The sequence below is a fragment of the Gopherus evgoodei genome, chromosome 3 (assembly GCF_007399415.2).
Source record: "Gopherus evgoodei ecotype Sinaloan lineage chromosome 3, rGopEvg1_v1.p, whole genome shotgun sequence".
NCBI classification, from domain to species: Eukaryota; Metazoa; Chordata; order Testudines; family Testudinidae; genus Gopherus; species Gopherus evgoodei.
The window spans coordinates 100,115,281-100,131,694 of record NC_044324.1 but is presented as its reverse complement, the minus strand read 5'-3'; the positions used below and the strand labels follow the sequence as shown (position 1 = coordinate 100,131,694).

General features: G+C 40.8%; 1 protein-coding gene across 2 annotated transcripts in view; it reads right to left on the bottom strand.

Moving 5' to 3' along the window:
- The window catches only part of DCBLD1 (discoidin, CUB and LCCL domain containing 1), a 75,948-nt gene that overhangs the window by 20,262 nt on the left and 39,272 nt on the right, over window positions 1-16,414 (bottom strand). The window contains exons 3-7 of one of the 2 annotated variants that reach the window (XM_030556179.1): window positions 10,027-10,164; window positions 8,120-8,171; window positions 7,198-7,270; window positions 4,907-5,040; window positions 173-213 (exon numbers count right to left, since the gene is read on the bottom strand). In XM_030556179.1, coding sequence (XP_030412039.1) covers window positions 173-213; window positions 4,907-5,040; window positions 7,198-7,270; window positions 8,120-8,171; window positions 10,027-10,164 — 438 coding nt within the window. The remainder of the gene's footprint in view (window positions 1-172; window positions 214-4,906; window positions 5,041-7,197; window positions 7,271-8,119; window positions 8,172-10,026; window positions 10,165-16,414) is intronic. The other variant, XM_030556180.1, reaches the window with a different exon arrangement.

Below are 16,414 nucleotides of genomic sequence, written 5' to 3'. Positions count from 1 at the left end.
TATTCCTGGCTTTTTCCTCTCCCCGGTCACAAGCTATAGTTGTAATACACTGGCATCCTCAAAGCCACCACATTATATGTAGTTTGACATTTTTCAGGTTATTTTAGCTTTTACTGGGAAAAAAAATTGCAAGTCAAGACTTGAATATCTAAAATAAAGGTATTTTTCTTACCATTTGAGGTAAACACAAACCGCTTGTCTGAGAGTGAGCCACTGTAAGAAAACAAAGGGGTGTGGGGGAATGACAAAAAAGAGTTATTGAACATGTTAGGAGCTGCTTATACAAACTAGCCCAAGATCAGTATATTCACTTTGGGGTGAGAGTATTCTGTATCTAACAATCTCTCAGACCAGATGGACAATCTTCAATATATTCTTGCTATTCATCCACCTCTTGTCAGGGCACTCCTGTTTTTGCCATGGTCTCATAATGACAAAACTCAGACCATCCTTCACAGGTTCTGGCATATACAAATTCTTTGAAATGATTCATTCACCTCTCCCCCAACCCAGACTATCATCCTCAAAACATATTTCTCCTTAAGCATCTCCACTATGCAGAACCTCTGCTACTTTGGGGCACTTTTATGCTAACCCAATTTCCCCATCTGCTACTGAAAAGCCACCAAAGCAACAGAAAAGCCACCAAAACCATCACAAAGTGCCAAAATGCCAAGGTAACAGGAGCTCTGTATCTAGCCACCATGCACTGCTCAAACAATGAGCCCAATTTTCCTCTCTCACGAATGTAAACCAAGAGTAACTCAACTGAAATCAATGAAGTTACACTGGTGTAAATCCAATATAAGTGCAAAGGATAATCAGACCCAGTTAAACTTAATCATACTTTAGTCTGGTCTTTAAATGTGGCCAAATAATACCACAAACGGGTTAAAAATAAACACTCATGCTCTACAAGGGCTAAAAAATGGAGGTTTTAATCTGGTTATAGCATGGCTTTGCCATAATCAAGTTCAACTAAAGTTTTTAAAATGTCTCTTTTGTCTCTGAAGACAGGGCCAAATTTGTTGTCTTCTCTCCCCACTTCCCCCACCCATGGAGTTATTTTAATATAGGACATTAAACAAAAAATAATCCTGCCCCACTCCACAAAACCTCACATAATAGTGCAGAACAGTAAAGTAGCAAAAATTTTAAAAAGTGACTATGAATTATGGGTGCCTGTCAAATTGCATCTTAAAGGGGCCTGATGTTCAGAGGGATGGGTGCTTGGGCTTCCTGAAAATCTGTTCCCTTCAGGATTTTGCCAGTTAAGCACCCAAAAATCAGTAGTCCTGTGGGGCCCAAACTCTTCCTGCCCCCCTCCCCACCAGTAATGGAATCTGTCCGCGCTCTTCCTCCATTACTGCACAGTTGACTCAGCAGAGAAGCTTGGGCTGAGGGCAGAGCTGGGGGGTGAACTGGGGATGGGGGAGAAGCTGAGGCTAAAGGCTGGCCTGGGGGCAGAGTGAGCGGGGATGGAGAGCTCCCTCTCTGACCATGCCAAGCGCCCCTCCAATGTTCCTCTGTACATCTCTAAGGGGTGAACCCAACAGTTTAAGGACTGCACTAGTCCCTTTGGAAAATCTCTGTGAGTATGTTATGCCTTAAAGTAACTTCTGTACTTAAATGACAAAAGAACTCCCCTTCAGGGTTGCTTTTTCATGGTCATCCAGGACAGTTTGTCCTCAACTCTAGTCTGCGGGCTAAGCGTGGCCCAAAGAATTAAATATTTTGAGAACCAAGCTATAGCAAACTGGGAATAGAAAGGGAAGGGTAGCCACGTGAAAAGACCAGTCAAAGTACCACCTCCCTTCACCACTTTCTAGATAGGAAATATTGGTGATTAAAGAAAAACCAAGACTTTCAGAAATAGAGACTGTACAGAGGGAGTTGATTTATTTGGGGGTTCAGGTGAGTCAAAGCAGCAAGTGCAACTGGTAATCGTCTAGGGCATTTCTCACAGATGGGCTCTGTTGCTCTATGTCACAATTTTACATTACATCCCAAAGCATCTTTGCTTATTTATTAAATACAAAGTGGTCCACTGACAAAAGCATGGCATGTCAAATCAATGAATTAAAGGACTCCTAGAGCAATGTTTACAAAGGTATCTCTTACAAAGTCTTTTCTTTTTTGCATCAAAGAAAGGCACTGAAACTCCGTCTAAAAGAAATGCCTCTAACTTTAGCTAAAAGAGGGAGAGTTACAATTTCTAAAATGTTTTTAAGTTTAAGAAGCTTTTACAAATTGCAGGTCATTAAAAAAATGGGCTAGTCTAATTACTGTAAATCATCATTTTTCACATTGTGATAGGTGGCATTTCTCACATAATGTATGTCAGTAAGGCACACTACTGTAAAGCTCCCCATTTCCTTACTAATCTTAAGAGTTCTTTTGAGCAGATTGTGAGAGCTATATGGCTCTACAAAAGAATCCACTTGTGATGATTCTCTGTTGCATTACATTTACATTCACAGGAGGACTTTAATAGTAGAGTCCACCTCAAAGAGATTTTGTAAACAATGCTGTTTAAACCCAGGCCTTAATCTGTACAATTCCTAAACAAATATCTCTGTTTTCAAAGACAGAAAAATACTGTTGCATGCTCAGCATCCCCCACGGGTAAGAGCCCTTTGTTTTTGTTTTTTATTTTGTTTAAAGATTTCCGGGGAATTTATCAACATTTTTTTTTTAAATTAGCAGTGGGTGAAAAATCTGTAAAAACCAAACATGAAAGGCCTCTGGGCGTGAGATGGGAGGATGCTTGGTGGTCACCAGAGGCAGTGGGTTGGCAGGGGGTGATAGGAACCCTGTTTCCTGTGGGGCCTGTTGCTGCAGCAGTCTTGGTTGCTGGAACCTGGCTCCCTACCCATCTTGCTCCTCCTCTGCCGAGCAGCAGCACTGGCTGCCAACTGGTAGAAGGGAGCCAGGTCTGGGGAATTCCAGCACTTGCAAAATTTGGGTTAAAAAGCAGTAAAACCCAAACACTTGCTTTTTTCAAAAACTGGAAATGGGCGGGGGGGGGGGTTCAGTAAAACAAAAGACAAAGGGCTTTATTCATAGGCAAGCTCGGGGGACAAAGTAAAAGCTGATACATTTGCACTTAAGATGTCAGAAATGCCTGATAAATCAGAGCCATGGCCACTGTATCTTCATTATACAATACATGTGTCTAGATCCACACATAGATCATGGAAACTACAAATCACAGATAACAGAGCATAAAAAATGAAGCAAGAGAGGCCAAGGTCAGTTCTAGGGAGCTGGTAAGTGAGCAATTCATAACTTAACCATCAAATTATAATACAGACACATTTACAGGCTCAATGCACATAAGCAGAAGTAGCTTTTGATGAGGTCAACTTCAACTAGAGTCACTAAATGAAATAAATCTTTAATATTGAAACCCACTGTAAATGAGATTTTAAAAAAGTATAGAAACCCTTTATTTAAAGGAGTATTTGAAACTCAGAAAATACTATTGTTTAGGTGCCAAAGAGTTATCCTTTTCAGCGCTGACAGTTCTGAGGAGTTTTAGTTATCGCGCGTGTGTTCTGAGAACAGAATAGCTATTCGGTGTTAGAAATACATATTATGAAACCCTTTTAAAAACTTGAAATACAGATCCAGTGTGTTTTCCTACTAATTTTGTCTTTTATCCTTCTGGAAAACACTCACTTCACTCGTGTTTTGAAATAAGATGAAATTATTCCCCTCTCACCTCCCCATTTAGTTCTACAGGAAGTGCCACACTGGTCAGACCAATGGTCAGTCTAATCCTGTATCTTGATCCCAACAACAGCAAGTACCAGATACTTAAGGGATGGGTGGCATACCTCATAACGGACAGTTACAAAATAACATGCTCATGAAGGAAGTTTTTTCTAATCTTCGGTCCCCAGGCAGTTAGTGGCTGATTTATGCCTGGAAGCACAGGAGTTTACAACACTGATACATTTTGGGTGAAATCCTAGTCAACGGGAGTTTTGCTATTAACTTCAATAGATTCCAGATTTCACCTTTGTGAATATGGTGGTTTGACTGGGTGACCACACGATGTTAGGAGGGCTTGGGAAAAAAAACTAAGGGGAGCGTGAAACTATGGGTGAAAGAAGAAATATTCTCCCAGGCACTCAGCCTGTTAGAATGCTTGGGTGAGGGGGCTTCCCTCCCCACCAATAAACACCTCTCCCATATTCCTGATATTTTAAAATTAAAAATATTAATAATCTTCCTGAGTGACACAGACAATTGCTGGAAGTGCTCACTGCACAGTTAGATATTTTAAGAGGTTTCATTTTTGCCTCAGCTGTAATACATGTAGGGGCAGCAGATAAATGGTAGCTCTAGTAATCTTAAATGGTGCTACAAAAAGCTTGTGAATGTATTTAAAATTTTCATTTAACTCCCCCACTTCTCAGCACTGCTATTTATTCCTTCAATCATATTATTTTAAGGTTTTTGGGGTTTTTCATTAGTTCATCATTGCTTTTTTAACATATTGACTATTTAAATGTATGATTTTGTTTGCAGAACACCAAAAACTTTGTGTATTTGCAAACCAGGTGATTTGATAAATATGTGAAAAGAGAGGAAGAGTAGCACAATCTAAAATTTCTGGTGCATTAATGCACCAAAGACCTGAGACACTATGTCTCTGTGTCCCAGAACTAATGCCATTTTAATTAAGTGTCAGCAAACCAAATGACATTGTGTCTTACATTTATCTTCCAAAGGTCAACTACTAAGTGATAAACACTTAAATGCTTCCAATTTTTTTCCATTCTGAAAGGAGAAAAGCTGACAGTGTCCCATCTGCTCCCTCTCTGATGTGGTGGGTTAATTATGCCTCCAGGGTTACTTTCAAACACAGAATAAAAAGACAAACAACTGTGACACTTACTCCTGTGAAAGGATGCCATTGGCCAGGATGCCTTTGTATCGACTTATTCCTTTCTGCTGAATCACATTGATCTGGCCACCCAGCTCATCTGCAATAACGCCTGCGTGTATGGCTGATTTGCACAATAAGGAGGTCTGGAATGCAGAAACCAGAACTCAAACAAAAGGTTAAGTTTGGCAAGTTATTAAAACTTTCAAGCTCAACCCACCATTACCTCTCTCATAAGAAGTCAAAGATCTTCAAAATCATAAAATCCTCTGAAGACTTAAGGTGAATATAAAGAAGGAAAGTACAGTATTTTTTTTCCCTACAGGTTATGTTTAAAACTCTTCCCAAAAAACAAATGCTTATTCAAAAAAAAAAAAAAAAAAAAACCAGACCAAAAAAAAACAAACAAAAAAACAACCAACCAATAAACAAAACCCTGATTTGCTTGTAGGGAAAGTGCTCCAGAATCAACACCTAACACAACTCTCTCACATGCCTCTCCCCAGCAAAAGTAATTAAAAAAGGTACTGCTATCTGCTGGGTAAAATTAATGTAAAACTACTTCATGGATTCACTTATTCTGCTGAAGCCAGACTTACCTGTTACTTTGTGCAGGGTGAATAACTGAGGCCTTGTCTATATTTTTGGCAAAAATTTCCCATTGCTGATAACATAGTTCAGTTTCGCCATTTTTAGCAACATTAGAAGCTCTACTGTAGATTGGCTGCCACTAGCATTTTAAGGACAATGTCAATTGTGTCCACTTTAAGCAAAGTTAGATGGCACTGTACTTAAAATGCCAGCAGCTGGCCTACACTACAGCTTTGTGTTGCTACCACCATTAAAACTGAGAAATGGTTAGCAGCTATGAGAAAATTCTGCAAACTTTCCTTAGTGTAGACAAGGCCTGAGTGAGGCCCTGCCGTTTGTTGCTTTTCATTTCTAATCATCAGGTGTGGTAAGCAGAGCACCCTTTGATACAAGTTGTGTGTAGAATTTCCTTGTTATTTCAGCCAATTTCCCTATAATTCTCTAAGAAAGAGCAGCTGAACAATCAGTGAACAGTTCGAGGACATGCACTGGCATTTAAAACTCAATTATTACTCCATTTGTGATGAAGAAAGATGCACCTTTATGTAGACAAACTTAGAGATGCTAGAAAGATGTCAGAGGAATCTAGGGATTATATGCTAGAATTGTGGGTGGTCAAAACAGGTTGTGGTATAATACAGGCATTAGCGCACCACTCAGGCTACTTTCTTCTTTAAACAAAGAACTACTAATATAAGGCCTGATCACAATCCATTGAAGTCAATAAGGTGCCACAAATTCAATAATTTAAGACACTGGTAATCCGAAATGGGACAAGTTTAGGAAACATAAGATATCCCAGTAAATCACTCTGAAATGAAGTAGAATTGGTGTCAAAATCCAATTCTAACTGAACTGATTTTTTCCCTAGGAGGACGGACTTAAAAAAATGGAAAGATTTGTGATAAGCAGGTATAGCACTGTTCAGGGAGTAACAGATCTGGAATTGGGGAGCACTGGATTCTCAAAAGAGAGAGCAGGAATCCTGAGATTGTAGGAATAGTTTAACACGTCTACCAGTACCATTTAGTGGACAAAAAATGAGAGAGAGAGAGAACAAAAATCACAGTAGCTAGAAGCCAAAAGTATCTTTTTCAGTGCATGGTTTCCTGTGACATGTTTCTTGCTCATAAATGGGTGGTTGGCTTGTTTGGTAACATGTAAGTAGTAAAGTTGCCAGTGAATGGGATTACTAACAGAGCTAAAAGTGAATGACATTTTTGCTTGTGCTGCTAAATAACCATGAATTTTCTAAGGTTGACATCTTGTGTAATATTTAAAAACTGGGCACTTGAGCAGGAGTGACTTTCCCCAAAGTCCCTCCCCTGTCCTGCCCCCTCTCCCAAGGCCCCACTCATTGTTTACTCTTCTTCTGCCTTCTCCTGTCATTCGCTGCTTTTCCCCTCTCCTTCCCACTCCCTATGTCAGGAGGGACTCACCTGTGGAGCTGGGCTAGGAGCTGCAGCTGCTAAATGCAGGTTAGGAGGTGGACCCGGCCTAGTAGGGTCTGGCATGCGTGATTACCTGGTCCCTTCCAGCCTGCCCTACCTGCACTAATGGGACTTTGGGTGTTGGGTCAGTAGATCTGATCAGACACTGTCAAGTCCCCTTTACCACCAGACTTTCTGGTCAAAAACCAGAGATCTGGCAACCCTAGCAATTGCCTTTGTATTCCATCTTTCTAAAGTCCACTCTTTACCCTTCATACTTACATCTCTGTATCCTTCCACTATATTGCCGGAAATATCACCTGCTATGTCTCTGCAACCAGCAGGACAGTATCTGCTGCAGTAAAAGAACAGAAGCGTGTTTATAACATGGATTGTAATGCCTGACACACACACACACACACACACACACACACACACACACACACACACACACCAAACCAAGAAATATTTTTAGAAATGTGTTCTAGCTGAGCATAAATTAGCATGTTTTTAAAAGGCAAATATGTTCTCAGATTCAAGTTCATTAGCTTACTGCACATAGTAGAACACACAGAGAGCCAAAATAGTAATCATTTAAGTGCATTTTTTTCTCTTTAGTTCTGCTTGTTCTGGAAATACTAACTAACTTTCCAAGCAACTCAGAGAAGAAAAATATGCCTAATATTGTTCACGAGCACAAAAAATTGGCTTGCATTCCATTACGATTTCAAAACCTATTGCCAGGCTCACTGCCTTAAGAAACTAACCTAGAAACAATTTTAATGTACCTTGGGTATGATCCTGGAAGATACTTAATGCCCTCAACTCCCAGTGGCATCAATGGAAGTTCAGGGCTCTCAGTACCTCCAAAGGTCAAGCACTGCATTTTTAGTTTACCCCAGCACTGCCCACTTATGCCACAAATTAAGAAAGTTTTAGCACTGTAGCAGCATCCCTTGTTTGTTCTGGAAAGTGAAGTCTCGGGGAGATGACTCTTCTGCTACTCACGAATAAGCCACAGATAATTACAGCATAATACTGAAAAGGAACTAACTTCTCAAGAAAACACATTCCTGGGGCAAAGGCTAGGCTTTTCAGTATATTACATGCTGCAAACAAAATACTTTATCCAGGTACAACAATGAACAGGTCAAACAAGACACAGCGAGACAACTGCAGAGCATAGTTTTGCACTCATATTTACCTGTATTCGTTCTTCACGTGATGATTTGCTCTCTCCAAACATGTGATTAGATCTGTTAAAAATATTACAACTAGTCATTCCTGATTGAAGAGTAGAGTATAAAAGTGTAGAGAAAATTTGGCTAAACATTAAATTATATTTTAAAAAGTCTCCAGATATTATTTATACATTTACATCTTGATAGTTTGACATTTTTATTAGCAGGTATGAAGCAGCTATGATAGCCTCCCCACCTTCCCTTCCCCTCTTACCTCTGATCCCACACATAAATCAGATTGTCTGCTACCATTAAAAGTAAACTGCACAGTGAAACTATCACATCATCAGGTGTTGGTGTTAAATGTTAGTCTTCAACAACCTGATACATCATCACCACGTGATTAACATCTGAGCCCGAGGCCTCCTTTAATAGGACTTTAATGAGAATATGCTCATTTTCTGCTCAGATGACCCCTATCCCGCAAACAGTCCATGCAGGACTTCAATGACTGCTCTATGTGCATGCATTACTACTCTATAATTGTCCTTGTGTTACTCCTGAGGGCATTCTGCGCCAAAAAAATTAAAAATTCTGTGCACAATCTTTTAAAATTCTGCAAATTTTATCTGTCAAATAACTACAGAGGCTCCAGCATGGCATTGGGGAGCATCAGCCACTGGCTACATGGAGGTGGGAGATCACTGTGCAACTTTTCTCCAGGTCAGACTCTGTGGTGAAGCTGCACCCAACCCTGACACAGCGCAATGACCGGGCCTGCCCAGAAACACCCCAGGGCTCTGTCCCTCTGCACCAGGTGTGGGTGGGCAGGCTCAGCAAAGCAGGATCCAAGTGTGGAGGTGCTTAGTGTGAGGGGATCCAAGTGCGGGCTGCGAGGGTTCTGTGTCAGGCAATCTAGGTACAGGCGGCTCAGTGGTGATCTGTGTGTGTGTGGGTGGGGGGAGGAGGATCTGGATGCACAGGAGCCTGTTGTGGGGTTCTGAGTGCAACAGTAATGGGACTCTGCAGGGGGGTCCAGGTGAAGGTGGTTGGGGCTCAGCAGGAAGGGGTCTGGGTGTGGGGAGGATAGAGCTCAGCAAGGGAGTCTGGGTGTAGGGAGCTCGGAGGGTGGTGGTGTCCAGATGCTTGGGGAGTGGGACAGGGATCCAGGTGCAGCTGGTTGGGGCTCAGTAGGGTGGGAATCCAGGTGGCTTGTTGGGGTGGTCCAGGTGCCAGGGGAGTGGGACTGACCAGGGAGGATGTGTGTGTGAGGGGGTCTGGATGCACAGGGGTTGGGCGGATGGGGGAGGGAGTAACTCTCTGTACAGTGATCCCTCCTCCAGCAGCTGAGGAGTGATGGGTGCAAGAAGTGGGGCGTGGGGAGTTTGCAGAGCTTCCTATAGTTGGGGGAGAAATCTGGGGGTGGGTCTGACACGGGCCCAGATGCTGTGCAGGGGGAAGAGAAAGTCCCAGCCTGCCCAGCCCAGCCGGGACTAGCAGTTGAGCCTGGTGCAGAATAGGAGCCACCAGCCGGGTCTTCTCCAGTCCTGTTCCCTGCTCCACAGTGATTTCTCTCTCCGCCGGCTGCTGGGTACCCAAAACTGCTGGAGAGGGTCACATTCCCACTTTTGTAGCTTCCTGTTGCTTTCCCATTAGAAAATCAAAGTGGGGAAGCAAAGAAATCTGCGTGGGACATAAATTCTGCACATGCGCAGTGGCACAGAATTCCCCCAGGAGTACATGTGTACACTGTATTAAAAATATCTACATATATCTCTCTCAAAATTATGGTTAAAGTAGCTAAGCTCCCTGATAATACCGGGAACCCAGAGATTTGGCTTTATGAATATTATCAGCACGTTCACCTGTACCCTCAAGTTTTCTCTCTTTAATTCATAAGGGCATTTGCTTTTTGCACTGATTACTATACCTGGATGATCACTACTGGCATAGGATAACAGAAAGCCCCGTCCGGATACATGGGACCCACTCTCAAAGCGAATAGTTGCTTCATTAGTATCCAAGATAATTTCTTTAGGAACAGGCATCTTATTGCCACAGTATGGTCCTAAATGCAATAAAAATAAGATTTCAAAAGCTTTAGATGACATAAATAAAAAAGGGAATAGACACTCTTGTGATAAATAAGGAATTTCACAATAAACTCCTCCTCTTGAAGTATGATTACAAATGTTTACTTCAGATGTTTGGACTGAGATCTTTGTGGGTCTGAAATCTGAAGTTACTGTAACACAAAAGTGGCAAGAATCCAATCCTGTAAGTACAGTGAAAACTCTGGCATTTAAATTTCTCATTATTTTAGTCTCAAGTGGGTAATTGATGCTCTTTGGCCTTTGAAGTATAGTATTTTTAAACAGCAGTAATCCCATTAAGGAAAGAGTGGAGTATTTAAAGGCAATCCACGGCATCTATGCAGAGTCTGCAAGATAACCTATCTAGATACACAGGTCAGGAAACTTTAGCTATGACTGCAACTTAATACCAAAAAGCATGCATGTTCTTAAAAGAAAACATGCAGCATGAGTAGAACAGGGAAACACACCACCAACACCACTTACAGCATCAAATATTCAGAAACAATTTGTTTTTATACCAATGACGGACTATTTTTCTAGCTCAGTCTTAAAAACATCTTGAAACAAGAATGCTTTGAAGGGATTTTTAAGCAGACAATGCAAGTTTATTTTTCAATCTTTTAATAAAAAGGGTAGCCTTCATGCTCCCATTGAAGTAGACAGGAGTTTTACTGCTGCTAGCTACAATATCCCAGGATACCATCTGGCATAGTATTTCCCTTGACAGATAACATAGGTGCCAATAATTCCAGGTTGACCTATTTTCTTCAGGACCCTCTTCCTTTCCCCATAGAAAAAATGTCTTTGTCTTGGACACTGCCCCCTGCTCTTTCCCATTGCTCTCTGCTCTTTCCTACTGAAAATAAGTAGGAAGAGCACCAAGAAGTAACTCAGTCTCTGGTCTCCTCTCAACCACAGATGGCCCCATAAACTAGGAGATAGTGTAATACTTACTCTCCAGTAAGATGATGTATGTAAGTTCGCAAAGAGACTTCTATTAAAAAACATTTGCCCTATAGAGACTATATATTTTTCAAGTCAGCATCTCTCTGCCTGGGAGAAATTAGGTTCTGTGTGCCCCTGCCGAAGCCTTAAGGATTCTTTCAACCGTGACTATAACCTGTCTGCCTCTCCTACCAAGACCATGCCCTTGAAAACAGCATAGCTGTCATTAGCATGTGGTAGAGGAGGACTGGACAGAATTTCCTTTAAAAAACACCAAACCCTACCCATTAACCATCCAGAAGGGAGTTGCTGCTGAATGAAGCAAGGAAATTAAGATTGGTCTCTTTTGGTTATGTAACCGAGAGAACTGCATCAAAGTTCAGGGAAAGGGAAGCTGGTAGAAGAAAAGTCTAGTATATAAACCAGGACTTTAGAGCCTACACAGCTGATTTGGCATATGTGGAAGATGCAATGCTAATCTCCGTCTTTTGTTTTGTTAGTAAACTAAATTTCTAGTGCTGTTGCTTTGTGACAATGGCCTTGAGAACATAAAACAATCATTATGGATGAAAGTTTGTTACTATTCCTAAAGATGAGGGTTATTCAACCCTATGTGCCTGCAACGGTGGAGGCCATGACCTTTGGGATCCATGAAATCACAGCCACAGAACAAATTTAGTGGGCTATACCTTGCCTGCAGTTCCCCCAAAGATCCCACTCCACAACATTCTCAGGCCAGCCCTGTGCACAGTGGCATGATCAGAAGCCAGTTATATACAAGACAGGGAGGAAAAAAATTGTTTAAGCCCCCTAAGACAGACTAAGGTTGGCTCTAGGTTTATAACATATAAGGCAAAATCAGGTATACACAGCAGTAACAAAAAGGAAGCAGCAATTAGGATTAGAACTGGGCAGAAAATGTCCAGGGTTTGGTGAAAAATGCCAATTTCTAAAACCCAACAAGGTTCATGGAAACATGGTGGGTTTGACAAACTTTTGTGTCCGAAACCTGCCGGGTGGGTTGCTGGGTAGCATGGGCTTCCAGGGCCAGTGGTTTCAAGGCAGCCCTGAATCGGACCTAGACCAAATGTTCAAGTGTCAGAATTCTCGTCAAACCAGAAATTCTAAGTTTTAGCCAGCTCTAGTCAGAACATTTCCTTTGTGAATGCATGTTATAAAAATGGCCTATGACTCAGTCAGAGAAGACAAGAATTTATATAAAATGGTTAAGTTTCCTTTCCTAATTAATTTGCTTATCAAAAAAAGACAGCATCTGCCATGGTGTCATAATCAAACTAAAATATGAAACACACAGGTCTGTTTTCTAAGTGTGATGAGTGGTTTGTCAAAAATCTGTCAATTTTAAGCTTGGGTTTGTCTTTTTAAGGGAGAGACTTGAAAAAGTCTCTGGTGCAGTTATTGGTAATGCAGAATTTTAAAACCTTTGGCATGCTGTTGCATCTCTTCAGAATGATCTGAATGTACAGACTCAATCTCATAGTACCAATATGCTCCCATGTCCACAAGCTTCCCAGAGATTCATTAGGGTTGAGTTTTGGTGTTAACAACTATGGGCATTAGAGGTTATGAGAAAGGGCTTAATTTTTCATGTTATCTCATGCCTCTATTGTTGCTCTCAATAAAGTGGGTATATATATATTTTTTGGTCTATACGTTCTTTTTTTATATAGGCAATTATGAGGAGTTAGACTGTATGATAATGTAACTGTTTTATTTTTATCCAATATTTATTATGGTTGGGAATTATCCAGTACAGCACATTACTGATTTGGCTTCCCTGATTATGTTGTTTAGTGCATGATAGCACCAGACCCTTTTGCCAAGGTCTTCAAAGGGTGGCCCACTTGACTCGGTTTCCTGTGCCTCAAATGAATTGGATGATTGCCAATCCACAGTCTTCAAAAGTTTTCCCAGGATGATCATCTGTAGTGTAGGGAAGAGAAACTGATTCAAGGTAAGGTATTAATTTTGACTGATATAATTTTGCTTAGCTATGAGATTTTTCACTTTGACAAGTTTTCCTAATCTGTTCTAAATTTTCTTAAATACATACTATAAAATCCTGCTTTTAAAGAAATATATGTACTCCGAGGTATTTTAATAAGGTGGTCAGGTCACCCATTTTTATTTTTGCAAGTCAGGGCCCACATCAACGTCCAGAAATTCAGATTTATTGTACTTTATTTTAAAACCTGAAACTTTACCAAATTTCATTATTTCTTTTTGCAGTTCAGGAAGCATGCCAGGAAGGTTTTACACATGCAATTGCATATAAAATACGGGTTTGTTTTCTACTTTTCTTTCTTTTATATTATTATTTCTGACCATCTGTGAAGGTTCCATTACCATGGCAAAGAGAAAAGGCAATCTTTCTCACAGGCGTCCATCAACTCTTATTGCAGCCTTCTGAACTGAGAATACAACAGAGAACCAATTTTCAAATTTGGGGCATAAAACGGAGTATTTTAAGGACTGCCAATTCTCCCAAAAGCTTTATCAACATCTAATGATAAAAACGGGTGAGGTTTTTTGGCTGATGCGGCTGAAAAAAATTAAGTCAAAAACTCTCGTGAATGTTGTTTGTTAACTGCCAGTTTCACATAAATGCTGTCTGATCTAGTTAATGTATACAGGCAGTATTTTTTTTAAAATCTATTTGCTCGGCAACTAAATTTAACAAGGAGATGGATGTATATGCCATGCAACAAGATAGGTCTTTACGTGGTTTTGGTATTACTACAATATGCGCTCCTCTCCTGGTAGCAGAGATCTTTTTTCTTTCAAAATCTCATTAAAGACATCTGACTGGTTATGCCAGTTGTGCCCTGAAAAATTTGCAAAATTCTGAGGGAAACCCATTGTGGAAGTAGAGCAAGAACTGAAGGGGATTTCAATGCAAACAGTCACTTCTATGAGCAAGAGTCACGCTAGCTGTAACCCTAACAACGCGAGATTTGTAGAAGTGAGAATTGCGTGAGGCGAATGAGAAAGAACTGTGTGAGAAGCTGTTGCGACCTTGTGTAGATAAGACAGAATGTGGACTAGTGTCAAAATAAGTGAGAAAAATAAGTTATCAGGATGACCTATTGTCATATAACCTAGTCCCAGATTTGGACCTTAGCGTCCAAAATATGGGGGTTAGCATGAAAACCTCCACGTTTAGTTACCAGCTTGGACCTGGTACTGCTGCCACCACCCAAAAAATTAGAGTGTTTTGGGGCACTCTGGTCCCCCCGAAACCCTTCCCTTGGGACCCCAAGACCCAAACCCTTGAGTCTCACAACAAAGGGAAATAAATCTTTTCCCTTCTCCCCCTCCAGGTGCTCCTGGAGAGATACACAGACACAAGCTCTGTGAATCTAAACAGAGGGACTCCACCCTCCCCGTTCCCAGTCCTGGAGAACAGAATTACCTCCCTCTTCACCCAAAGGGAATGCAAAATCAAGCTAGTAAATCTAACACACACAGAGTTCCCTCTGACTTCTTCCTCCCACCAATTCCCTGGCGAGTACAGACTCAATTCCCTGGAATTTCCCACCAAAGAAAAACTCCAACAGGTCTTAAAAAGAAAGCTTTATATAAAAAGAAAAAAAAATGCATAAAAATGGTCTCTCTGTATTAAGGTGACAAATACAGGGTCAATTGCTTAAAAGAATATTGAATAAACAGCCTTATTCAAACAGAATACAATTTAAAGCACTCCAGCAACTATATTCATGTAAATACAAAAGAAAACCAATAGAAACCTTACTGCCTTACTATATTTTGTACTTACAACTTGGAAACAGAAGATTAGAAAGCAGGAAACAGAAGTCCTCCCATAGCCGAGAGAGATAGATTCAAGACAAAGGACTCACACACTACAAACCCTCCACCCAGATTTGAAAAAGTCTTGTTTCCTGATTGGTCCTCTGGTCAGGTGGTTTAGATTACTTCTTTCCAGGTGAAAGAGACATTAACCCTTAGCTATCTGTTTATGACACCTATGTATAAACAAAATGCAGCTGTTGCTTATTACTGTATGTAATAAAAGGTAAAAATGCTTGCTGTAATTGTTTTATCTGTTGAGAGACCTGCCTAGGAGGGGGAAACCCTGTGTCCTAGAGCACTCCCTCCCTCTATGCAATTGTAAAGAGAAAATAAAGTATCTGCCTTTGCTGCACCCAACCAAAAAAGTGAGAACTGAGTTTTTCTCTGACACCATCATGGCCTGGAGATTTACCATTTTTACATAATTTAATAACTTCTATAATTTCTTCAGGTTCAGTGTCCTCCTCCAGGAGCTCCTGGTCTATTTGATCTACTTTAGGTAGCTTCTTTCTCAAGAAAGCTTTAGGTAGCTGGTTGCAAAGCCTAGAGCCTCCTGTAAAAATTGGCAAATTCCTCACATGTGGCTTTGGACCTGTGGCTAGTTCATATGGAGTCACCCACATTGGAGGAATGATTTTATAATCTTGCATATTTTTTATATTAGCAGGTAGCCTGTCGCTTTTGTTACCTTTTTCATAATAGAGTTGTGTAAATCTAGTTGCATTTTCGTCTGTAGTAGTTTACCTCTAGCTTCTCTTGTATACTTTCCAGGATTTGATTTGATCTGTGTTTTAAAGTCTTTCTACTTCTCTTAAGAAGTTTGGTGCCTCCTTTTTAAAAAGGAGTCTTTGCTTATCCAATGCTACTTTTTATGGTTCTCTCTATCTTCTTTACAAGGTCTTTTTCTTTTTAAGTCCTTTAATTTTTTTTTCCTGTAATAGGCTACTTGCTAATAAATTTGTGTTCCTATATCCACACTCTCCCCTATGCCTCCTTCCAGGTCAGTCATTCTGCTCCCAGTTTATTCATTATCAACTTGATCTCATTCACTTTGACATCTACAGAGGCTTTAGATTCACCAGGGACTCGTCTCTCCTCTTTGTCTTTAGCCTTCTCCCCTCAAACTGACCCCTGTGCAGCAGGCTGCTTCTTGCATCTGCCTACTCGGGCCTCTTGCGTCCCGATGAGCTTGTCTTTGGAAAACAACTTTTTTAATTGACACTTCTGCATGCTACTGCCATTTATTAAGCAGGGTACTTCGGGTGCCCCAGTGGCCAGGATGGAGATGGCAATGGGCTTGGATTATGTTGGCTTCATCTCTGATCTCAGGACCCAAGCAGACGCTATGTAGGGCTGGCTGGAAAACACAAATTCCATTTCACAAAATATTTTGATTTTTGACATTTGTTTTCATTCTGCATCAGAATGAAATAGCCTGGTAGTCAG